Source organism: Columba livia, chromosome 2 (assembly GCF_036013475.1).
Source record: "Columba livia isolate bColLiv1 breed racing homer chromosome 2, bColLiv1.pat.W.v2, whole genome shotgun sequence".
Taxonomy (NCBI): domain Eukaryota; kingdom Metazoa; phylum Chordata; class Aves; order Columbiformes; family Columbidae; genus Columba; species Columba livia.
Genome location: NC_088603.1, coordinates 20,020,065 through 20,045,705, shown reverse-complemented (window position 1 = coordinate 20,045,705; position 25,641 = coordinate 20,020,065). Strand labels below are relative to the sequence as shown.

Below are 25,641 nucleotides of genomic sequence, written 5' to 3'. Positions count from 1 at the left end.
CAATAGGATACACATCACTAAATGAGTTACTATGAATGAATTGGATTAAGTGGGAACAAAGTAGGAGCTCTTTAAAAACTCAAAGCATCTTGGGCAACAACTAAAACATCTGCAAATATTCAGAGCCTGGGTAAGAATGAATATATGCCATCTTGCAAAGAATATTCTTTTTAATCTACATACCACCAAATAATTATTTTGTGTCATATAACTGACAGAGATGAGACTAGAAGCTGTGAAGAGGGAATATCATTAGGAAAGCTAAGACCATGATATCATCTACTTTGGGAAAAAAGTGATTAGTATTTTATTGCATTTAGAGCAACAGCTACAGCTAAGCAGTGGTTGTGTCCTGATTTTGAAGCTGCATTCTGTTTAACAGCAATTATTGCCCTTTTTTTTTTTTTTAATTAGGTGGTAAATGAATGGCTAGGAAATTCTTAAAATAGAAATCTGAAAATCCATTTATAAAATCTGTCTGACAATTAAGCACCATTTTAACAGATGATTTTTTTAAAATTAGGCATTACAAAAAATGGAATAGGTCATTCTGTCTAGCTTAAGCCATTTTGATTATTTTGTTAAATAAGGAAAGGGAATATTCAATTTAATATGTGCAAAAGCTAATATTTACATTGTTCAGTACAAAGGGGCACGATCACATTAAGAGAAACTGGAAGAGGAAAGAACTGTTCTCAGGGTGCACTGTAGATAGAACAAATATTAATGGGTTTAACTTGTAGTAATGTAGAGTTAGGTAATGTATTTGAAAAAAATCTTTCTAATGGTACAGCTAGGGAGGCACGGGAAGGAATAGCACAGGAAGTCATGGAACTACCTCCCTGGAAAAGAGTAACCCGATTCTTGCCAACGTTTATCTACAGTTGAACTGCTCTGGGATAGACTGTAACTATCTCTTCAAGTCTTTTCCAGCCTTGTTTTCTAATGCTTTAATAACACTCTTGTTAGTGATTTTAATCTCACACAAATCGCCTCTGACACTTGAAGATGCTGCTCTCAAGCTCTTCCTCTATCATTTGTTCATGCACATTGATCTCTGGTCACTCTCATGCAGGAGTTAAGCAGCACCATTGCCCAGAGGAGACCAAGGACAGCCCCCAGCTCTGTGCAGCCTTTGCTCTTTGCTGCCGTGTAGCATTTTAAAGGGTGTGCTGAGCTCCAGAAACAATACCTGCCATAGAGAAATCAGGACAGAAAGGAAGAGATGAAACAGATTTCTCTTCTAAGTTAATTGCCTTTTTTTTTTTTTTTTCCTATTACATGTAAGAGAGTTTGAAAGAAACCAAGAACAGTAGACAACACATCTAGAACAGACACTGGATAAAGGTCTGATGAGAGGGATGAGACCATCAGAATGCCACGGTCTCCCTTGGTGCAGGGACTTGTGAACTACTATTACCTTGGAAGAGGCACGCACAAGGGAAAGAGCTGGAAATTGAGATTTTACATTTAGTTTATGCAGTTTACATAGAAAAATATTGTTTCCAATTTTTTTTATTTAAATGTTTCTTTTGCTGTCGTACTTGCATTAACAAGCCAATTGGATCTCCTGCCTTGGAACTATCATCACTGCTTTCAGGTTCTCTTCATGTGAGAGAAAACATTTTATCAGAAAAGACATTATTTTCCTATGCATTGTCTTAGACCCACTTCTACCAAAGCCAAGGTCCTTCAGCTGCTTGCTGAAGTCAGCAATGCCTGTCAAAAACAGTGTGCCCTGTAGCAAACTCCACCAAGAGAAGTGGCAATCGCCTTTATCGATACAGAAGAGGCAGGAAGGAAACACCCCCAGCTGGTGGCTGGGGATGCCTCTGCATTGGGAGACTGGGATGAGCAGGATGTCCACAGGTAGCAGCAGGGCCTTGTAAACCTTAGCTCTGGAGCTGCAGGAAGACGACTCAGAGTGTCAGCTAGAGAACAGGCCACTGCAGATGCAATTCCACTAAACTACCACTTCAAAAGACAGGCCTGGCTTAAAGCTTAAATGTGTGATTCTTACTGGAAGGTTAAATCTGAGCATGTCCAGAAGTCTTAGGAAAAAGGAAAAGAAGGCATAACAAATAACATGTCAGCTGTTGAATAGTTTGTTGGAGAAGGAGAACTGGAGTAGGCTTTTAGAACTGGCACATCATGCTGGTTTTGTATTTTAGAAGCTTTCATCTTATGTTGTGAGGGAGGTGGCACTGAGAAATCACCTACAAAAACCCCATACACGTCTGTATTATAAAAGCAGAGAAAAAGCTTGGCAGCCTGTTCAGAGGACATGGTGGATGTTGGAGTGGTACGCATGGAGGACCAGCCAGGGAGCTTGCTGTCCACCACAGCTAATGTCTCCATGCCATCTGAGCAGCATCGCTTGAGCACCGTGTTCATACTAACCCCTAAGCAGCTGGAGCAGCTGTGTGAAGTGCAGGCTTAGATTAATACTAGAGACATCATCAAGTGTGTAATTCAGAAGCTGAAACTCTCCCCTTCCTATCACTTTACCTACTTTTATCTAAACCATCTTCCCTGTGGAGAACGTCTACTTTATCATTCATTCTGTTATGTCTATTTTACAGGTAAAAATGCTGCTGAAAAACTTACCTTGCTACATCTGTGCAACAAACTGAAAAGAAAAGTGACAAATGTATTAAGAGAATTAAAAGTTAGTCAGAATAAAGACAAAAAGACTTTTCTGCCATTTGACCATGATGTGCAGCACAGGCTGTATCATGCACTGAAAGCCCTGACAAAGCCTTGAAGTTCGGTAACAGAAAGGCCCCACCCCTTGAATTATTTGGGCTTATTCCCTAGGACTTTCAAAAAAACTGATTTAGTGTAAAATCTTAGACATATCAGCAAAATTCTGCCAATCCTTCTATCAATTAACTAGTGTGGACAATCTTTCTGTTTTGTAGTAATATTATATTAGGATTTAGCCCGTAGAATTGTCAACTACAAACCTCAGTATTTGCTCTCAGAGCACAGCCTGAGCCCCAGAATCCAAAGGCTGAATGTTTCAAGCCACTCAAAGTAAGCACGGAAGAAACAGGGTAAAATCTAATGAAAAAGTTTTAAGTTTCTTCTTTTTTTTTTTTTTTTTTCCTTTGGAATATAGGCTACACATTCATTTTAACATCCAGAATTCATCTGTAAGTGATCAAAACCATAGTTGAAACACAAGAACAAAGGATGAACCTAGTAAGTCATCAAAGTGCTTTATTTTATAAAGCCTTGCTTGTGTTTGGAGTGTAATCTAAGCACTAACATATACAATGATGAGTCTTCCTTGCCCTGTCCAAATAAACAGTTTATCAACAAGAATGAGAGACAAAACTGCTACACAGACAAAAAGAATGCATTGCTGTAAATATTTAAAATTGTCTAAAAATGTACACTTGTTGGCCGCAATTCAGTATTTAGTCCAAGTATGTGTACGTCCTTTTTACTTCAGGGTCTCCCTGTGACCTCACACTTTAAGAAGCCACAGCATGCTTCAGAAAATTAAACTCGGGACACATAGGGAGAGGACAAAAAAATATTAAGCCACAGTACCAACTTATTTAAATACATACAATACAAAACTATACACATACATTACAGTGCTGCGGACATCACTAAGTGAAACGTAACAGAAAATCCTGTAGGAAAGGTTGGGGAAAGGAGAAAAAAATGTTAGCGAACAGCAAGAGGGATAGTATTGCCTTTGGCCACCGAAGAGAGTGTAATGGGTTGCTATTGTATAGGCTCCTCTGAAGTAAACCACTACGTACATTACGCACAGTTGCAGGCTCAACAGCACTGACGTTAGTTATGGAGAAGGCATGCTGGCACTCCTGATCCCAGTTAGAGACAACGATGGGGAGGGTTTGACTTCTTACGTTGCCTATAAAATCTAACAATTTCAATAAAGAAATTTTAAAGGCACAGCTTTAGCACAGTGTATAAGTAGATAAACTTTTAAGCGTATGTAAATTTGTCTCTTTCAAGCATGGAGTCTTTCAGGGAGAAATACAAGAAGAGAAGAAATACAATGTTGTTTAAAAAATTTAAACAAGTTAAACATGATCAGCACAGTTTTAGGCAATGTACTATACAATCAAACTTGAGTAAATGGTAGGACAGGTCATTCTGATGCTAAAAGACTACCTTGGGAAAAGTCCCTCTGAAATATCCTTTCTGGTTTTATTGTAAAAGAGTCTGTCGCGGAGGTGAGCGAGACATTCACTTTAGTACACTACTGCACATTACACCTTGGAAGATGACAAACATTACTTCATTTGCACTGCAAAATAACTTTACATGTAAACTCAAAAGTCAAATATTGTACACGGCTCTGAAATTCAGAAATATCCCTGCTTTCCTAATAATGTAAACAGTAAAATTCAGGGTTCATTTTTAGAGGGATAAACTATAATAAAATACCACTGTTTCAACAGTACAACACGAGCATTTAAACTTCAAATTCCCAGCAAATTGTGAGGGAAGGGAATTTCTATCAGCGTGCACATCTTTCACGATGGGTGAAAGATGGAGCTACTATTGCCCAAAACTATGCGCTTCTTCAGATAAGCTTTTTTCCCACTTGTAACATTATTAGTTCTTATATTGCAAGAATATAAAACAAACGAAGACTTCAGGTAACAAAGTGAAATAAGCAAAGTTTTCCCTTAACATAAGTTTGCTGTAGCAAAAACGTACACATAGCATGAGTTATGTTATCTCTTTGTATGATAAGAAACGCCGGCTCCCAGATGTCTGAGAGGCTGAACTTTCTGACGCAACGCGCTGAAGACAAAAATGGGAGAGGGATTAAGAAAAGAAAAAACCCGAGGGCTAGGAGCTGAATGGGAAAAGCCTCCAGCACCAAGGGCTGTTGAAGCTGCTTTTTTAAGGAGTGCCAGTGGCAGGGTGTAACATTCGCAGTAAGGTTTTAGTTATTATCGTCATCACCATCATCATCATCATCACGAAGAATACTGTCATGTATCTTTTTTAGTTCAAAAAATAAACTGATCCACAGTTTACAATTTCATATCAATATTGTAGATTTAACATGCATTTACTCTTCCCCACCCCCACCCCACACCTCTTTTCTCATTTATTCTGTTTCAGCTGGTAGCATCAGAGTATTACTGTCACAGTGCACTCTGAGTAAGCTGTTCTATTTATTTATTTATTTTTTTTCACACACAAAAGAGTCAGAAATAGCTAGAACTATGCTGGGAATATCAGGCAGCTGTTAAAGCGAGTACTCCACCCCACTTCAGTCATCTTTGCCAGCAGATGTAAACAAAGGGGTTGCTTTCTGCAAGATGAGCGCTTCTCTGAGTTCCTTTTTTTCCCTACACGTGTAGGCACTGCTGCTGTCCCCAGGTCTCATGTCTCTCCTATGTGACATGATTGGTTACGTCAAGATGTTGGCAATAAAGTCCAAGAAGCGCTTTGAATACTGTTCAGGGTTAACAGTTGAAATTTCTGCACCAGCCTATACAGAGAATTGGGAGGAGAGAGGAAAGAAGGAAGAACCAGTGTTTTATTTGATGCTTTGTCACCAAGAATCTTAATTAATATCATTTGCAATCTCAGAACCAGACACTAAAACAGAAATTGTAAAGGCCCTCAAGCAAAATCCCACTGATGCTCTTTTGGGCTTCACACAAGCACAGTTACACTTGGTACTCACCACCATACCTGTAGAACACCCATCTTCCATTTGTGACATGTATTATCTTTACTTTCCTTACTTCTCTTTACTTTCACAGTACTTCAGTCTCCTATATAATTTCTACTGCATACTTAACCATGCTACCCACTGGTTCATCAACAGATTCTGATCTGTTCAGCAGCTGTGCCTCTGTATAGAGAAGACTGAACTATCATACTCCGGGGTCTGGCATGTCAATACTTGTGTACAATTGCTATTTCAGTGAAGTCACAATGTCATTCATTCTTTTATCTGAGGTTTTCAGAGCCTTAGCCACACTTTTATTTATATTTTTCCTGTTTTACAAAAGGATTTAATGAACAAACTTCAGTGTCAGGTGGCTCAGGATGGAGACAGCAAAGCAAAACAATGGTTGTACCAAAGTAATGTTCTGTAATAAGTTCTAATCACAGTCTGCCTTAATAATCATAGTTTTTATTTACAACATATTTATATCCCTTATCCAAGCCAGAAGTGTGAGTTTTTAAAGTCTGCTGCATTCAAAGTGCATTAATAATTGCCACATAATGGCTGCATATGGTCTGCATCAACTTTCAGCTGCTCGGAGAACAGAGCGAGTAAGGACAGCATTGTTCTAGACAGACAAAACCTACCTTCTACAGGCCTGTGCAGGGCTCAGTGCTGAGCATTCCACAGCACTCTCTACTGTAAACTAAAGGGCCCTGAGCCCCTCAGTCACCCCCCTCCTCAATGCCCTGATCCTTTAGATGCTTAGACAAAGGAGGGATTTTAGATTCATGAATGATTATGCTCTTTTAAAAAAGTTTATGAAATCTGAACCTTAAATCACCATAGGAGTGATAATGATAGATATAAATTGTAACTCTGGAAGACCAGGCTGCTTCACCGTGTTTTTCAGTGTCTGCTGCTAAGCAACTATTTCAGTCAAAATAAAGAAATTCACAGCAGTCAAACAGAAGCCTTCACTGAACGGTCTCTGAGTATTTAATATGTACATTTTATGCTTAATTTTGCAAATCATACTTTTTTTTAAAAAGAAGTATTGTAGAGTGAACCACATTATATGCTGAAGAATTAACTTTCAACACGCTCTACCAAATAATGAAGCCATCACTAGGGCCCTGCATCTGCAATAAGATTCATAACACCTTTCACAGTGCTGTATACTACTGCAAGCGTCTGGTGAACAGTTCTGTTTGCAAGAATAAGGTGCATCTCTCAAACTTAGGACAAAATCCTAAAAAGGTATCTCACTAAAGTTCTTCATGGATAAAAAGCTACGCATACAGCTGAAAAGGGAGTTCCGCTCTCAGTATGTATGTGTAACACTTAACCTGTACTTTGGTATTACATATTAAACTAGAAAAAAAAAAGAAAAAGTTATGGTCTATTTCCCCTTTCCCTCAATTTCCTGAACTGTGCTGTATCAGTGCACCAAACAACAAAAACGCAGCAGCATAAATGGAATCAGAGGAAAAATCCAACACAGATACTTACCCCATGCTTTACCGTTTTTGCAGCATGGGCAGCTTTCTTTTTTGCATCATAATGAGTAAGAATGTCAATAATGGCCATAAAGTATACTTCCTTCCTAGGTGCATCTGCAAATGGCAAATACATGGCAGTAAGAATGACTTCTGATACATCTTAATCCCGAGTCCTCCTTCTAACAAAGGAGACTTTATAAGGCTCAATCACCAGCTAAGACAGGTCAACGTCAGGCAGAATCACAGATCTGTAAAGACCACAGCCTCAAGCTGTTCTTAATGGAGAGTTTACCTGCACTCAAATATATTGCAAAACCCCCTAAATGAGTGTAAAATAAAACACCAGCATACAGAAACAGGAATTATTGCTCACTTCAAGTAACGTGGGTTTCATGTTCCTTTTTGGAAAAACTATACAGTTTTGTATGAAAGGTCATGTCAACAAACAAGATAATATTTTCTTTAAGAATAAAAATATGTATGTGTAAATAATAACTTTCCTGTCTTGAACAGCCACAGGTAACTAGTTATACATAGTTTTACACACTAATATCAAACCTAGTTTCAGGCTTACACACTCTTTATAACAACTTTCATATCTGGAACACAGAAATTGGGTGTGAGTGCACAAATTTTCAAAAAGCAACCAAAAAAGTGAAATACAAGTTGGAATGCTGCTTTTCTCATTCTTCCCAGACCGTTTTTAACAGTGTTATCTTATCTGTCAGGAAAAGAACAATTAGATACTAGATTGCCTGAAATGGATTAAAAACCCCAAAACCCCATGAATTAACTGAGAACTGCTGTATCTGAATAGCTAACCCAGTATACAATTCGATTGTGTAGTAGGTGAATTATTTGACTGCATCCTCACACATCACAATGTTTAAGAAATATGTTCTTAGCAATGCTGAGCATTACAGGTATCTTCTGCTTTCTGCTGCACCGAAGAGCAACTCATTTCCTCTTCTACAGAGAGAATTATATTTTGCTGTTTCACTTTGCCTTTACACGTTGCAAAAACTTTAGGATTTGAATGTTAGAAGCAAAACATCTTAACATAAAAATACTTATTACTGCTTACTCTCATGGGATTTTATTCCATAAACATCAATAGCTGGATCAAATTCCCCTGGAGCCAAGGGCAGTGAGCTGTTCAGTGTGTTTCCTGGACTGTCTGGAGGGGTTCCGATGGGGTGAGTCCCATCACTTTCACCTTCCTCTTCTCCATCATTCTCTTCACACTCTACTTCTTCCTGTTCAGCCCTTTCAACATCATGAATTCCAACCAGCAAGCTGTAGTCCATGAGTTTTAACTGAGCAAGGAACTAGAAAGTGATAATAAACAATTTATCAATATCACTGAAAAACGTAAGCTTCACTTACAAACAGGAGAAGTTACACAGAGATGTCATCAGTGAAGAAAAACGGGCACTTCTATGAGGGAGCAAAAGGGAGGATTAAGTGATAAAGCCAGCAGAGAGATACTTGAATTTATTAAGATGTAGTAACAGCACATGGGTCACTTCCAACTTATCTTATACCAAGCTGTAAGCCACTCTCCCAAAATCCTCAGGGAAAAATGATTTTTGCTGCAGTGAAGGCCAGTGTCTGTGTGAGCTGATGACTGTCACTCCTGTCCCGTGTTTCATTTAGGGCCGTTCTGGCACCGCTCAACGTCCAGAGCAGCCTCTGCACCAGCAGGCGTGCTACAATCTGCTGCTAATTCTGGCCCCTCACTCCCTTTTAAGCCCTTCTAAAGAATGATGAAAAAGTGTTTAAATATTCTTGCAGTGGAAAGTAGTGAAGCTTTACACCATGAAGACATGAAATGATGCTACATTCTCTTCACAGTGACAGGCTCACAATTCAAATAACGTAAGCAAAACATGAATGTGAATGAAAGGGTGGTTTTGAATAAAGGCTTAGGATAGGAATTTTTAGAAAATGGAAAGATGAGTATGTACATGAGTATGTACTTTATGTATAGATAAAGTGTTGTTTTAGTTGAAGGGAACAGGACAAGGCAGGGAGTTAAGAGAGGAGGATGGAAATAAGGAAGGTCTAAAAGCAGGAAGATGAGATAAACATTTCAGAGGGGTGAGGGACGGGCAGGGCAGAGCTGTGCTGCAGCCTAAAAGCAACACTGCCATTTTGCACTTGTGGAGCCCTTGCTCACGGTATGCAGAAAAAGAGGCTGAAAATACAAATAGTTTTCAGCTTTTAGAAACTCCAAATGGTTATACAAAGGAGGTTAGAGGAGATCAGAGAAGAAGGGATTTAAGCCAGGCTTTGGAATAGTGATAGTGATGAAAGAAATGAGTACAAAATACTAGGAAATGAGAAACTACAGTTTGTCAAAATCCTGATTCTGAGAAAAGAGAAGAATCGGACATAACAAAGTGATTGTAAATTCAAGTGTTAGAAGAAATATTGTGGGATTTAAAAGTGGTTTTAAGGGGAGAGAAGAAATAGTTTTCTAATAATTTCAATATAATAAAGCAAATTACTCTTCACAAGACTAGAGATCTAAGTTTGAAGAGATGATGTACAACAATATTCAAGAAGAACAGATGAGACTGTCCAAAGGCCATGGAGTGGAAAGACTCCAGGCATATCATCAGGTATTTGATAAATACTGAGAGAGGCAGAAGAAAAATCTACCAATAATCATACAAAAAAGCATGAAAGAGAACAGACTTTTTGGGAAAAAGAGTGAACTACAAATTAAGGGAGAATGGCTCTTGGGAAAAAGGTGTGCTGCTGCTGACAGCAAAAAGGCTTAGGGAGATCAGCACAACAAAAAGATCATCTGAGTTAAAATGGAAAAAATATCCTTACGTGCTTTTTCTCATGGCACTTTCAGTGGACTGAGAAGGCAGGAAAATAGACAAGAGGACATCAAACCAGCAGTAATAGGTATTTGTTTGAACACAGGAAGGGGACATCGGACTCGATTATGAGAGAAATATAGAAGCAGAACTTACTTAATGACAAACAAGAACACATATAAAGTCATATAGTTTAGAATACTACTCCATAATATATTTAGCTATAAATACTGTGTGATAAGATAATCATATGCTACATATGCATTTCTTTCAATTGTAGTGAAACGTGTTTACACCTTGGATACAAAGTGTGTACTACCAGCTACCTAACAAGGGCAGAACCACACATAAAACAAGGTTAGAGAACATCTCGGCATTGTTATGATCAGGTGCCAGATCACTTCACACTAGTGGTTTATATGGATATTTATTATAATAATGCTCTGTGTAAATTTCAAAACCATCAGAAAATAGCCTCTCAGGACATGAGAATCTCTCATCATCTTTAAAGTCCAGTAAATGATGTAGAAGTTTGCACACAGTCCACTTTCTGGTAATAAACGATCTTCCACATTCCTTGCACACATTTAAGATATAACCTGCAATCTACTTAAAAGCGTTAGTCAACAACAGCAGCCCATGTTAACAGAGCACAAAACTTAAACCCAAATAAACTCATCTCTAGAGCTGTGACACTGGTAGAGCAGTTTTCCAGCAAAATATTTTAAATATAAAATAAACACAGATAGATATTTCACAAAAAAATTATGTTTCCATAGTTATCATCACCATAATTTTCTAATCGTTACTATTATAGGAAATTAGATTTCCTCAAAAGGAAATTATTGGGTAAATTTTAAAGTTACAGCATTTTGTTTTGTGCAACTAATGGGATATAGATCTGAAGAAGTCAATTCTCAGAGCCATTTTGATACAAATAGCTGAAAAACCTGGTACCCTCTGATTCTAAGTCACAGACATATTTTGCTATCAGGTCTCTCAAACAAGGAAAACAGATTTTATGCTTTGAGTATTAGGGCTGCAAAATATTGTGACAATGTTTTCAATTACGGAAACTAAAGTCAAGCTGTGTGAACTAGTTAGCCCAATATTTTTCTTTTATTTGCAGAACTAAATCAGTTATAATAAAATATTACATTAAATTCATGTATTAACATTTTCTATGAAGTATTCACTATATTCAGACAATAAAAAATTTACAGGAAAGACTACGTTAAGATAATGAGTCTAACTGCTGTATACAAATTACATTCTACTCATGCAATCCTGAGGATGATTTGAAACTGGGTTACTAATATGAAACAAATAGAACATGTGTGGCTGTGAGTGAGGATGCTACGTCCTCCGTTATGGACTGCAGTCTGTGTACAGCCTCTGCTCTGGTGTACCCCCACCTCTAAAACACAACTAACAATACTCACCTCTCTCTTGGGGGCATTTGGAAGCACTAGGCTTGTAAAGTGCTTAAGTACTAAGTAGTACCATCATTTTAACATCACATCATCAAGGCAGGGACAATGTGTGGTAACCAGCTATGGCAGCAAGTCATTTATCACATCAGCAAAAGCAGTGAACAACTCCTGAAAGTTTAAATTGTGTTTCATTTAAAACAGTCAGTGCTTACAGCCTTATAAACAAGAGTTTTCATTAATGAATCACAGGTATGATTTCCTGGGATATCTGTAGTTTGCCACACATTTTAATCACATGCAGCTGAACAGGCACATTCTTACCTCAACATCCTTTTTGAGTTTCTCAAGGAACATCTTTTTGTTATTCTCATCAATATGAATCTTTTGGCCATCGTTAATAAAATCATTGTCTTTGAACGTCGGCAGCTCTTTGGCCTAAAATAAACGAGAACTCCTGTAAGAGCGGGGTCGCAAAGAGGAGTGCAGTGAAGCTGCTGGCCCGGCGCTGGCAGCAGATGCAGAGGCACCTCCATTGCACGCAGCTCGCCAAACTGCACCCATGGAGACATCTCCTTAGTTTATCCCCCCTGTAAACAGCCTAAAAGGTGCACATTTACTGGACATGCAGCAAATACAGCTAAAACAAAATCTCCGACTCAATACTTGATTTGCATTGAGCTTCTTCCAAGATGTCGTTTGTCAAAGTGACTGGCAATAAGTGAAGTGGAAACACAACTTGTACCTTGTAACAAAGTGCTCCCATCAGATCTCATGGATGAAGTCAGATTGGATTGCTTTTATGTAGCTACTGTGAATGTTTATGAGTGCCTAATACCAAATCATTATTTAAAAAGCATCAAGTGAACATGAATTATGTCATGCTGCTTAGATGTGGTAAATACCAGAGACGACCACTGCCTCTTAAATGAGTAATTAAACATCCTTGATGTTGGAGCACTAGTTGATTATCTTCATCTTTAACTCTCCCATGAAGCGATTTGCAACAGCATTAAGGAAAGCCAGAAACTTTCACGTGGCCAGCGCAGGCAGAGTAACCGCTGCTTTCAGTACCAAGAGCCCTCAAACAGGCTGTTTTCAGAGGGCAGTGACTGGAAGTTTACTTAAAAAACACAGCAGCCAACAAATAAAAAAGCAGTTACTTCAGGGTATTTGGTCAAGCAAACTGCAAGTGCTGCAGCTTCTGCAATCACAGGCTTTAAAAAATTGGCCCACCAAGAGCAAAGAACAGCCTTTCTCCTCGCACACCACCTTTAATAAATATTAGAGAAGAACAGGTTTTCTTTAGGAAGAAAATGTTGCAGAACAACCAAGTGCTGCAACACTCAATGACCACGAACTAATGAGCACTTTGATTAAAATAATTTCCCCTTAATCTGAAAGTCCTTCTGCTAGGAATAAAAGGCAGTTAACCCACTGGAATGTCCTCCATGAGTTTAACTAGTCAGACATGGCTATAACCTTACTGGATATGGTATTTTTCATAAAGTTTATTTATTTCCTATAACACAGTAAGGAAGAGAATCTCAGAGATTCTTTCTGCTTCTCCAAAATGTACACACTGGAAAGCACAGCATTAAAACATGAGCATCATAGCAGATCCTGAAATGCCCTTATAGATCTTCACAATTCCCAGAAGTTTGTGCTGTTGGGCTGTGCAGAGATATGGCTGAAATACTCAGCTCCCCAGCTGTCCAAATTTATTTTTTGGACCTGGAATTTGTGAATTGCTCAAGATCTCACAATGCTGCTTTTGTTTGGAAAAGTGATCGTTCTCTTCCGATAACTGCCCAAAACCATTTAAGCAATTGATAACATGCTAATAGTTATGAATCCCTGTTAAATCCATTGCATCCTGACACCTATGAACTGTGGAAAAACTAAGGTCCCAGTCTGGCTGCTCTGAATTATTACTGTGTTGCATCTAGAATATTCTGATATATTAAAATACCCCTGAGACCCTCTATTTTAATTAAAAAGAAAAAAACCCATGCAGCTGAGATGGAGCTATAACCACTCATCCTCCTCTCGTGGAGGAGTCACCATGCAGTGCCCCTCCGCTTTACTTAAGGATGATGTTTAGACACTTCTTGAAGCTCACAGTAAATTTGTTACTACAATACAACTGCACATTGTGCATCATCAGTTTTCTTTCTAGTCTACTCAGTAAGTGGTTTAGGGTGCAAATGAGTAGGGGAAATACCAGATAAGCATTCCAGACTAACAGCTGTAGAGATTATCATATGCCATCAAGTAAACTGTCCCATAGATGAGGGCTAATTCTGCAGAGGCGGGACTGCAGATCCAGGGATGTTGCCAACACCAGAGGATGGAATCCAGTGTGTGGGATGCTTAAGAATGGAGAGGAGATTTGGCTGAATTAATTTAATATGAAACAATAATGCAAAGAATGAAGGAAACCAAGCTCCCTTCAATTCTAGCCCAAAGTCAGTAAAAAAAATTCTCACATTATCTTCACACCTAGTATATGCAACTTATTTATTTAAATAGGCAGAGGTTAAAGTGAAACAAACCTATTAACTCTGAAAAAAACCCTTTTAATGCTGTTTAAAGCTCTGGGGTGCGTAAAGAGGAAGGATGTGCTTGTGGCTGAGACTCTGCGATGCAGGTTCATCTGCAGGCTCTGCCACAGACCGCACAGCAGCAGCCAGCCGGCCCCGGCGGGGGGGCAGCGCTCTGCCACCCCACAGCCCCATCTTCCGTAAAAATAACCTTTACCTACGTTACAAGCAACATCTTTTCAGAAGATGCTAGAGCTGGTAAGCCGGTCATGCAGGTGCCATACTCCACTTTAACCTTGTCTCTAATCTATTTTTAACAAAAGTGAGCTAGCAAAGCTGACACAGCCGCATTTCTTGCCTGCCACCACAAGACCCAAGAGGTACTTTCAAGGACATTCAGGGCAGTGAATCAGCTCTCCCAAAAAGCCAGAGTCTTCGCTGCCTCCTGTGCAGGCTCTCCCCGTCCTCAATAATCCCTCTGAGGATTTTTATCTGAGGTCATTTTTCTTCACCTGCAGCTGAGAAGACTTGGCAAGTACAGAACTGCATAAATTTAAAGCTGGTACCGAGGCATGAGAGGAAAAAGGAAGAAGAAATAAAAGCAGTGGGTCCCACTGCTAAAAAACTGTGTGCCAGTGGTTGCCTTCACCGCATTATTTGTACGATGCCTCCCAGCCTATTCTCTTCCTCCTTTCTAGGCGTTATTAGACAAAGCCTTTTTTGGTGTGCTAAGCAATATCATTCTCCCCCTTTTTAAAAAGCTGAATAGTCCTAGGATACTGCTGCAGGCTCAAATATTGCTAGTGACAGCCAGCACTACTAACAATTCTAGCAGTACTTAAACTAAAATTCATGACTTAAAATTACTTTGTGAATTTAGGAATTAAAACCTACGAAATACACAACTAGGAGGAGCTCTCACAGTTACTTAAAATATACATATTCATGATGAAAAATCCTCCTATGTACATTTTCTTCTTATGTTCTGAAATAAATAAATACAAAGAAAACCACATTGTGGCCGTTTAAAACACTATCTGAATGAAAAAAATGAGATTTTGCTTTAATGAAATAATTGATATGGTTATTCTTAATGAAGTCTCAAATATTTCCAATGAAGCAAAATCCTTGTTGGAAAAAGATGCTCCCAGAATGTAATTCATTATAATGAACATATTACAATCATTAAAGGACTAAATATTTTAAGAGCTGCACAGGAGATGAACATCTAAATACTTCCACTAAATTAATAATAGATTTTCTTTCTGAACTATCTCCATAATTTTTAATCCCCTACTTAAAGATGCAAGAAAAGCACAACAGATTTGACAAACATGAAAGCATTTATTTATTTAAAAAGCATGTTATTTGTAAACTTCAGGTTTGGATTCCAAAGTTTGCCATTGTCACAGAGAATTTCAATGGCAGGAAGGTTGCACTGCCTTTAAAAAGACTGAAAAAGCAATAAATATTTTGTTGATGAAGATTGCAGAATGTAAAACCTGATGCAAAACCAGGCCTCTGACATTGTTTTTGAAAAAAAATAACCTTGAAAGATACGAACCAGGTGAAGTTTTATTTCTATATGAACATGGAAATAGTTTTTGGAGATTTCTTAACACAGCTCAATTCAGCATCCTATCCTAATGTGTTGAAATGAATATTAGAGATTGTGGTTGTTGTTTTCTTCTCCCAAAGGGATTTTTGTGCACCATGACCAAAAATAATGATCATGGCTAACATTATGCTGACATATTGGAAGAAGCTTGTTAAAAGAGCTGCAGGACAGCTAAGTCTTGGACTGAAAAAGGAAAAGGACTAATTGTCTTCAGAACCTGGCAGCAATTTCTCACCTAACAAAGGCAAAGATTAGGCTGTAGGAGAAATGTTCCATAGCAGTCTTATTGTTTGTTTGGAACTGGCCACATGGCACAGTATTCACACAGCTCCTCATGGCAAAATTTCTCTTACAGCTTTTAACATTTGGAAATGGTATAAAACATCTGCCAAGAGTGAAGTTCCACACCCTGGGCTTCTTTTCACAGCAAAGGGCTCACATACACCTTTTTAAAAACAAAATAAACAAGTTAGATTCACTTTACATGGACTGGGCTCACCAGCATATATGGAAGTCAGTATTTTTTAGAAAAAAGGATAGATATAATTTGCAATGATTTGGCACAGGTGGTTTTGAACAGAATCAAAAGTCTGGAGTCATTAGACATACAAGATGGATGAGTAACTAGAGCTTGCTCTGGAAGGCTTAAGACTGCAGCTTCCTCCCTCCAGCTGGGACGTGAGCTGGGTCCAAACTCTTGTTGTATGATTTGCCTTGCCCTAGACAGCGGTTTCTAACCAAACGAGGGGCTGCAGCTCCACTTGGCATAACAGGACTGTCCCTGGAAATGGAAACAGAGCTGTAACCCCAAAATGGGGATTGAGAGGGAACACTGGAATGGATTTAGTCAGTATAACAGGCATTCCTGTAGGACACAAAAAAATGTGCAGAATGTTGTAGATGCATTAGGAATTTGAGCATGTACCAAAGCAGTAACTGTAGGTCTTTTCAATGCTCAGGGAAATGCATCCAGGATTACCTCTAGGTTTAATATCTTCCTGCTGTAAAATGAACATGCAACATATAAAATGCAAGACAAAGTTCTTTTATTTTGTAAAATTCTTTTAACATATGGAAAACAGACTTTTAAACAAAAAAACTCCAAACAAGCAAAGGCAAACTAGTGCTTTGTTTTGAAAAACACAACAGGATTGGTGTCATGTGAGGGCTAAATGCTGAAATAGGAATCTGAACTCTGAAAGTCTATTCCTATCCTTGCGATGCATTGCAGTGCGATGTTTTGAAAGTTATGATCTCTGCATATATGTGACCTTGAGATTCATTTCACAAAGAAATCTGAGACACGCTTCACATGTCTGTTGTGTGGGATCGGCATATGAAGCAGACTGAAATCACTAAAAGACGTAAGTAAAAAATGCTGTTCTGAAATCAGTAATTTTAAAATAGCAGGAAAAAACAGCTCAAATTTTGGTATAACCTACCTTAAATGAAGTTTTACCTATTGACATCAAAAGGAAAAACTAAGACTGAGTAATCTTGTTGCTGTGCTCCTAATACTAAAATCCTTCTTCCTTTAGTTATAGTTGTCCTCTCAGAAATCAGTTAATTACTGTATGTTGTAAAACACAATGTAAAAAGCAAAGCTAATAAGTGATTTTTTACATCTAGCAGCATCTTCCAATCTAATTATCAGAGCTAGGTATTTTGCATACAATTTAACTAAGATGCAACATAGCTATTAATTACGGCTTTTTTTTTTTTTTTTTTCCCCCAAAAAGGAACTTGAATAGAAACCCCTTTGTTCAAAGGTATTTACTATAACTTTTCTGCATTTATGCTTATTTATGAAACAACACATACCACAGAAGTGGCAACACAACCAGTTTTAGGCTAATTTAAAACCATGTAATCTCTGAAATTGCTTAAGAAAGGTGAAGTACGGTGGGCTTCAGTTCCATTACGGTGTGTTTTTCTTCTTCAAATTTGCTTCCAAGTCGGTCACACACAAGCAACATGCTTACGTTCTTTGTAAGCACAAGCAGACTCAGCTGTAACTGCTAATTTGATGTCGTACTGCAAGTACAGTGTAATTGTGAGCAGGCAGACCACCAGGGGAGTTCTGCATTATCCTGGTTTCACTTAAGAGGGCAAAATTGTCCAAGGAATGAATAGAAAATGCCCACTACTAAAATAATAAAAATTAAAAAAAAAGAAAGAGAACTAAAGCCTAAAAAAGAAAAAAATAAAGGAGCAGCTGCCAGAATTTGACAACTGTTGAAAAAGACTTTTAAAATTCAAGACATCTATGAGTATGTGGTACAATACTTGCTGCCAAGAAAGTGATGCATTTATTAAAAATATCACTGATAATGCAAAATAAAGGAATTTTGTGTTAAGGCAAAGTCTAAGGCATGGAGCTTGTCTCTGCACTGATTTTCACAAAATATTGAAATGACAGTTTCAGACCTTCTCATCAATATGTTAGGATATTACACAGTTGAAGACAGTTAAACTGAAAACAGGACAGAAAAGTAACATTCTCAAAGTCATTCCAGCCAGCTCTTCTTCCTAAAACCTGATTTAAGAAGATGTTTGAATACTAATACATATTTTACACTACAAAACTAATGTAGAAAAATACTTTTTTCCTGATTTCTTATTTTATAACCCATTAAATCTAACTACATAATTGCATCCTCTCTATTAACTGAGAAAACAACAAAGAGTAGTTTGATAGGAAGAAGACTCAAAACCAGAATAATTTTAGCCAAGTTTGCAATTTCAAAGCAAGTTATCTAAAATTTGCAGTCTGCATTAGAACTGGACTGAAAGACTTGCTCTTCTGTTTTCTGGCTTCTGCAGCTTTAAAAAAAGCTCACATCTTATGCTCGATAATCCAAAAAACATTTGATTACTTGAATATTGATATTTAAAATTAAATATGAATTACTTTAAAGCCCATTTAAAAACTACAGCATTGCCAGACATTTTAGCCACATATTTTAGCACCAAAAGCTTCCTGACTTTTATTGCTTTTCTGGTTTTGAGATGTGAATAGCAGTGCATGCCTTTATAATAAGTAATTAAATAATGGTTCTATTAGTTGAAGTTCTATTATTATTAATGTAATTTCAGGGTGATATTAATAAATTGATGGTTTATTTGCCTCTGGCTAAAAATTAGCTAGTAAGTTACTACACCAGCTAAGTAGGTGAGACTGTCCGGCTTTGTTTAATCATTCAAAGCAATTTCTTGTAACACAGGAGATGCCAAAATCTCTTCAGAGCATCTGCAAAAATGCCTACTTTTTAAACCTTTCAAGCTAAAATTTTCCAGGTGTTTTAATATCTTTAAGCTTGGCTTGAGATTCCCACCTGAGACAACAAACAACAAGTTTGAAATAGTGACATCTACTCCAGAGAAAATGGAAGTGACAAAACATGCTCTGGGGCTCACTCTCACTTGGCAGTGATGGATCACAGACCCTTTCCTCCCTGGTGTCCCCACAGCCCTCACTGGTGTCCCCACAGCCCTCCAGGCAGTGCAGCAAGTGCCACACATGCAGAGACACATCTCACGAGAGCAGGGCTTTAGCATTGTTTAGAATTTCAAAACCAAACTTTCCTTGTCTATTCCTATAAATACACAACCCCCTTTTAATTTAAGCTTAAAAACTCCGTGTTGGAAACACTCGAGTAGTTTAGCTGAGGAAACCACTGCAGTTCTAGAGCTTATTGCAGGAGATTTACATTGCAGTGATGATGGACGTTGTGAACATCTACCATACAGTCATGCGGTATCGTATTCTGACACTATCAAATCAAACAGCAGACTCTAAAACTCAGACAAAGAACATGTAATAAGTAAAATATTATTTTTCCCTTGCTTGAATCCCTAAGAGTCTTTCTTAAAGTGTTTGTAAAATGTTGTTCCCTCTATGAACTTACAAGTCTACTCAAGTCATTCCTTTCCCTAGAAATGTTTGTTCTGAGTGTGAACTTGTGGCTCCCCTGCTGCACTGCACTGGCGTTTGAGGGGAATGATGAGTAACAGAAAGCTGTTCTAAGGCCTCGGACTGTCTGCTTGCAACATCAATAAGCTTAGTGGAGTTCTTTCTCCAACAAATCTAGTTCCTTTGAAAAGAAAATAATGTGTGAGATCTAAAATAGCAGAAGAATAGTTTGGGGGACTAAGGTTTTCTGTATTTCTTTCATAGAAGTACTCAAAATAAAAGGGGAGGTTCTAGATGTGTTAAAGTTGATCGGAATTTTTGTTATTTGCCTTACTGTAATTATGATTTCACATTAAATACAGAGAATAATCATTGTATACACTTATACAAAACTATACAACTTCAACTTAGCTATAATCAAGTTCAATTGTAATTTTGCCAGAAATGTACATGTGAAAAAAATTAAGGCACTGTTTCTTTGAGGTTCTCACTCAATGTATTAACCACAGCACGTCTGTACTACTATTAATCTTGTTATTATTATGAGACATATTCCTAAAAGTGCTCAAAACCACTGCACTAAATATCTGTATAGTATCAGCTCCTGTATAGCTAATATATGTACCATTGCTAGATTTCACCTTACTATTCCAAGCATTAATGTTGTAACCTGAAGAAGTCCCATCAAAATAATTTGCCCTCCTCATTTCTATCACATTATTTTAGTGCTATTAGCAGAGATTTTCAATGACAATAGGTATCGTTTGTAAGATACTGAAGGGTTAATCCCTCTGCTTTAAAAACACAATAGTTGTGCTATTAAACAAGAACAAAAATAGAGCACAAGAAAAGAACAGAGACCATTCAAGACATGATCTTGAGGCCCTGGTACAGCAAAATGGAACTAATGCTGATGTAACTGCAGTTGCCATTTGGGACATGGTAGTTACCTAATAGTGGAAGAAGAATTGTGTTCAGTCATTAGGATGAAGTGGAAAAACTTAGCAGAGTTTTTCATGCAGTGAGAACTGCAGGACTGACAGCTACTGCATGTCCCTTGCTCCTTAGCGCAGCTGTGTGATCTGTAGAAGGCTCTGAGAGGCAGCTATGGTGCAATTAATGCTTAGGGGAAGAACAAATGGTCTGAATGGAATTTGAGGATAACATGAAATGAAGTCTTTTAAGTGAATTGCTGAATGATCTTATGCTAATTCAGAAGGAATGCTCTAGGAAAAATTAAGAAAACAAGGGTCATGGGTTCCTAGACTTCACCCAAATTTGGAAACCTTCGAAGTCTTAGATGATGAAGACTATGTTTCCCCTTCAATTATCTACAGAATCTCTAGACAAACTTCTCCTAAAGTGCCATAAGGCTATTTCACTGAAACCTCAGAGAAATGTTGATTTTGAGAACATTACATTTTCTGAATGAACTGAAGTTGGAGATGGAGAAAAACAAAGTGAACAATCTCCTTTCAGAGCAAAGTTTCAGCCTAGAATTTAGGGAGACTGTCTCTCATTATAGTTGCATGTACATCTACGTCAGTGGTTCGCTCGTTTGTATGAGCTTTACATACCCAAAGGTTCTCACAACTCAAGGTTTGGTTCATCTTTGCATTCATTTTGGAAATGGTACCACGTCATATAATTCCATTAACTGACATGGAGTATCCATAAATCTCAATATTAAAGAGGAGGAGAAAGAAGATGAAGAAGCAGGAGGGAAGAGAAGAAAGCTCTGATGTTTTCCTACCACAGGGCAGGCCCTGAAGAAACTTAGAAGAGAAGAGAAAAAAGGAAAAGGAGGAGGCAGAGGATTGGCTCACTTACCTCTGAAATCTCAACACCATTGCAAACCAATATTCAAAGGTCTGCAGAAAATAGAGGAAAGATAAAGGAGGAAATGAGGTAGAACTCAAGAGGGGAGAATATGACAGAAAACAAAGAAAAGGGGCAGAACAGCACCGGTTATGTTTGTCCTGAGACTAGCTAGCAGGTTAGACAACTGAAAAAGAAACAGAAATGCACCATACCTTTTCTTTGTCACTGGCTTCTCGAGCCACAGTAGAGCCCTGAAACAGAAAAAATGGATCTAAAAATGTGCATACGTCAGAAACTAATTTGAAAATGTTAAGATAACAGGTCAAAAAGCGGATGAACTACATCCTTCTGAACTTGAGAGCTGCTTTAAAGAAAGGTGATACAGTAGGTAGAATGCCCAGGGCTGCTGAACTGCTGCAATCACTTGAAGAAGATGTATGAGAGAAGAAAGATGGATTAAATCCTCAAATGCTCTACATCTATTGTCCTCCTGACTGCTGAAGCTTCTTCCTCATGTCTCATCCTCAGTCTGAGACTATCATTCTGGAAGTTCCATTTGCTTGGCAGGCTTCTCATCTTTTTGTGCCAATTCAGCTGTATGGTTATGCAATAGCCTGTTCTATGTAACTGTTTGGACATATGTAATACACATTTGAAAAGGATGTTCCACAATATAATCACATAAAAATAATTAAAAGATCACAAAGTACAAACAAGAACAAAGCAACTCACAGCAACATGAAGTCAAAAGAAGAGATGAGACCACCTGTGCGTTCACAAGATTTACAGTGCTTGCCAAAGAAATTTTGGATTTTTTTTTTTTAATTTTATTTTCTAGCTTAAAACTAGTAGGCAATATGGTGCTTTTTTAATAAGTTGGAGGTGACAAAAAAAGGCTGTATATATTTCCTTGCAAATTTCTTGGAGAGGGACCGCACTGTTAAGAACCCAGCATTTGTTCATCACATAATAGCACTTCAAGAAATAATAACTACAAACATGATAACTGTACATTGAGAGATGGGTAAATTAGCTCTATCATTTGTTGGAAGTTGTGTGTTGTGTAAAGAAGTGCTGGCGTGGAGTCATACCAGTTTAAAGAACATGAGGATTCCCAAACAGATCTTTTTATGCCACGTTTTATTCTGTTTGCAGTGATAAACTTAGAAAAGATGGAGAGAAAAGATAAATGGAACAGTATGTCTTAGTTATTATGTATGGCCCAGCAAGCTGGGATTTCATTGCATTATATTGTTACCTTATAATAAAGCCTGGTAAAAGCCTGACATTTCAGTTTACTGATGATACACCTTTTATGTCATATTCTGTGCTCCAAAAGACTGTTGGGCCTAAAAAAGATCAGCTGAAAACCAAACTGGAGGAAAAAAAGTGGATTTAAAATAGTAAAAATTAAGGAGATTCACAAATTTGACATTGAAGTCATTTTAATAAAACACCTCAGTGGCCAGGAAAATACATTTGAAATCCTATGCTGATCCATGGTCTCTCTTTCTTAGACTACACAGGTAGAGTCTTGTGCTAAAAGTGAGCTCTAAGCTCGTGTCAAAAATATTCATGTACGGAAAAGGACTCTGAACCTACAACTGCAGATGCTGTAGCAATCAATATAAAGAAAAAATGACTTATAATATATGCAGTGTCACTATAAAACTGCTCAGTGAAGGAGTTTGTTTTGAAGAATAATAAGGTATTGATGTTAAATTTAAATGGCAAGGGAAGTTAATCTTTAAAGCAATTCTGTCCAGCTGGACAAACTAAATAGAGTACAGAAGCATTCACAGAGGTCAATAATAGCAAGAGCTGTTGACACCAATGCTAAGAACATACTGTATATGATTTATGTTTCACCCCTTTTTAAATGCATCTGGACATTATGATGCCCTAAAACACATACAGTTACCTCAAGTTAAAAAAAAATCTTTCTCAAGTAAGCCCTGCTGCAAATAATGCTAAATACCAGAAAGTCAATTGTTGACAATCTGGAAATCAGTTGTTATAAATCACATTCAGTCAGCTATCTAACCAGCTGCAAGGCAGAAACTTGACAGTAGGAAAGGACAGTGCAGTTTGCTTCATTACAAATCTCTTAATATAGAAAGATAAAGACTATATTTTGGGCATTTGTTGAAAACACTGTATATCAACTATTGACAAAACTACAATGAGCAGATAAACCTTCTGAAACAAAACTAAAACATACTTTATGATGAAAGCAACAGAAATTTTGTGTTTTAAGAACCTTTTCTTTTTTACTTGGATTATTTTAAAAACATAGAATGAAATATGAAGCTTTTGTAGGAGGGATGTGCTTTGCTGGTAGCATTTTACTGTTTTAAATTATGATGCTATTTAGTTATTTTATAAAAGCCCTCTGCAGAATCAGCTGTGACTTTCCATAATGTTGATAAGAACCTACAGGAAGCATTATTGTACTTGTGTGGCAGGTTTTACCTTTAACCATCAGAGACATTTAAGAAACATACCCGGTTAAATTGCTCCATTTAAAAAGGCACAATACAAACTAATTTGTACAATTTCTATAAAACCATCCTTCATCTTTGCTAAACCTAGATGCAGAAGTGAACCAGTTAATGCTGGCTCTTACATAACACAATTTAAAATTAATTCAAATTCTAAGGAATATTCAAGCATTGGCATAATCTAACATTTATAGCAAAGATTTTCAGCTACTTTGTTATTTCATCAGCAGTTATTTCTCACCTTTAAATCATATTTTCTATAAACAGATAATCGATGGCTGAACACATTTCTTGTAACAATCATATATACTTCAACTCCATCCACAGTAAGCCGGTACATGCCCAAAAACTGGGGAAGAAGTGTATTCCCATGACACTCCACAATAAACTGCAGTAGCAAAAGAAAAAACAGAAATGAGGATTGATGCATATTATATAAATATATATATATATATAAATATATACATTTTAAAACATAAAACACCAAGAAACACACATTTATTTGCTCTATATATATATATGTGCGGAGACAAACCTTAAAAAAAAATCATGCCAAAACAAACCCCTTCATCAGGAGGTTATCCTGCTTTTAGGTCAGTGTTTAAAGGTTAAAATCTTTAACTGCTTAACTTATAACTCTTGACTTCTATAGACAATCTCATAGAAAGAGCAGGCTGCATTGGACAGACCTTTCCACTTTCATGGTCCATGCAGATAACATATTTGGTACTGATGTTAAAAACAGAAATATTTTTTAAACATCACAGTGCTGTATTTTGTACTCTGTTGTCCCAGATTATATTTCATTTGTATGTTTCCCCATTCTCAGTATTTGTTTATGATGATGAACATTTATGGTATTGTCATCAGCAAAGGGTATTATTTATTATTGCCAACTTTCTGCTAGTTCCCACATGATGGTTGCATTTCAGGGTCAATAGAGATGAGCAGTGAAGTGCAGGATCCCTGTATTTTTTAATTTACAAATCACTACATTTCCTTAAGGTCACCATTTTCCATTACAAATGGGCTATTAACCTTGAAAAGATTGGCCACCTGCACCTGATTTTTTTCTTTTTTTTAAATCACTTGCCTTACAACTAGTAGTTCAAATTTCTATTGGAAAGAGTACTGGAGGAAGCAGAAAAAGTACAGACTATACCGATGATGAGAACTATTGAAGAATGAATATGCATTCCCAAAATGAAAATGCCCATACTGTGTTAATCCTAAAACCAACTCAAACACATCCACTTATATTTTGTGGAACCAAGGAAAAGTTAAGTCACAATGATGTAAACCATGAGAGGACTCACCAGTTTTCCTTGTTCTATTATTACCAAGTGTCAAACAAAGGAACTTGAAGAAAATCTAATAATTCAAACCCCAAATAGGAAAACATGAAAAGTAACCAACAGTCAGCTTTTAAAGCAGATCAGCCTTTAAATATTTGTTGAATATTGAAGCTACTGCTTCTTTTGTGCCTGAACAACCTGGTTATTTAGAAAAACATTATTCTAAAATACCGAAGACTTTAGAACAAGTTAACTGAATATGCCATTTGAATTGTTTAACAAAGGTAGTATTTGGTATCAAATAATGTAACAAAGCTCTTAGAACTCTGGAGATTTTGCAATTTTGGGCTCCTCTGCTAATTTAAGTAATTTCTCTCACTAGCTTCATATTGGAATCTGCATATATCATATACCGACTTTCCTTTTTTTTTTTTTAAATAGCAAAATACAAATAGAAAGATTTAAGAGTCCTGAAAACAATCCTGTCCAGCAAGAGACAAAGGCAATGAA

General features: G+C 37.3%; 1 protein-coding gene across 6 annotated transcripts in view; it reads right to left on the bottom strand.

Moving 5' to 3' along the window:
- Nucleotides 1–3,205: 3,205 nt before the first annotated feature.
- PIP4K2A (phosphatidylinositol-5-phosphate 4-kinase type 2 alpha) overlaps nt 3,206–25,641 on the bottom strand; it is a 120,065-nt gene continuing 97,629 nt past the window's right edge. For 4 of the 6 annotated variants that reach the window (XM_065050787.1, XM_065050785.1, XM_065050789.1 and 1 more), the window contains 6 exons: nt 24,078–24,224; nt 21,548–21,586; nt 11,765–11,878; nt 8,264–8,507; nt 7,190–7,293; nt 3,206–5,491 (listed from right to left, as the gene is read on the bottom strand). In XM_065050787.1, the coding sequence (XP_064906859.1) occupies nt 5,411–5,491; nt 7,190–7,293; nt 8,264–8,507; nt 11,765–11,878; nt 21,548–21,586; nt 24,078–24,224 (729 nt within the window). In that variant the 3' untranslated portion in view covers nt 3,206–5,410. The remainder of the gene's footprint in view (nt 5,492–7,189; nt 7,294–8,263; nt 8,508–11,764; nt 11,879–21,547; nt 21,587–24,077; nt 24,225–25,641) is intronic. The other 2 variants (XM_065050790.1, XM_065050786.1) reach the window with 1 other exon arrangement.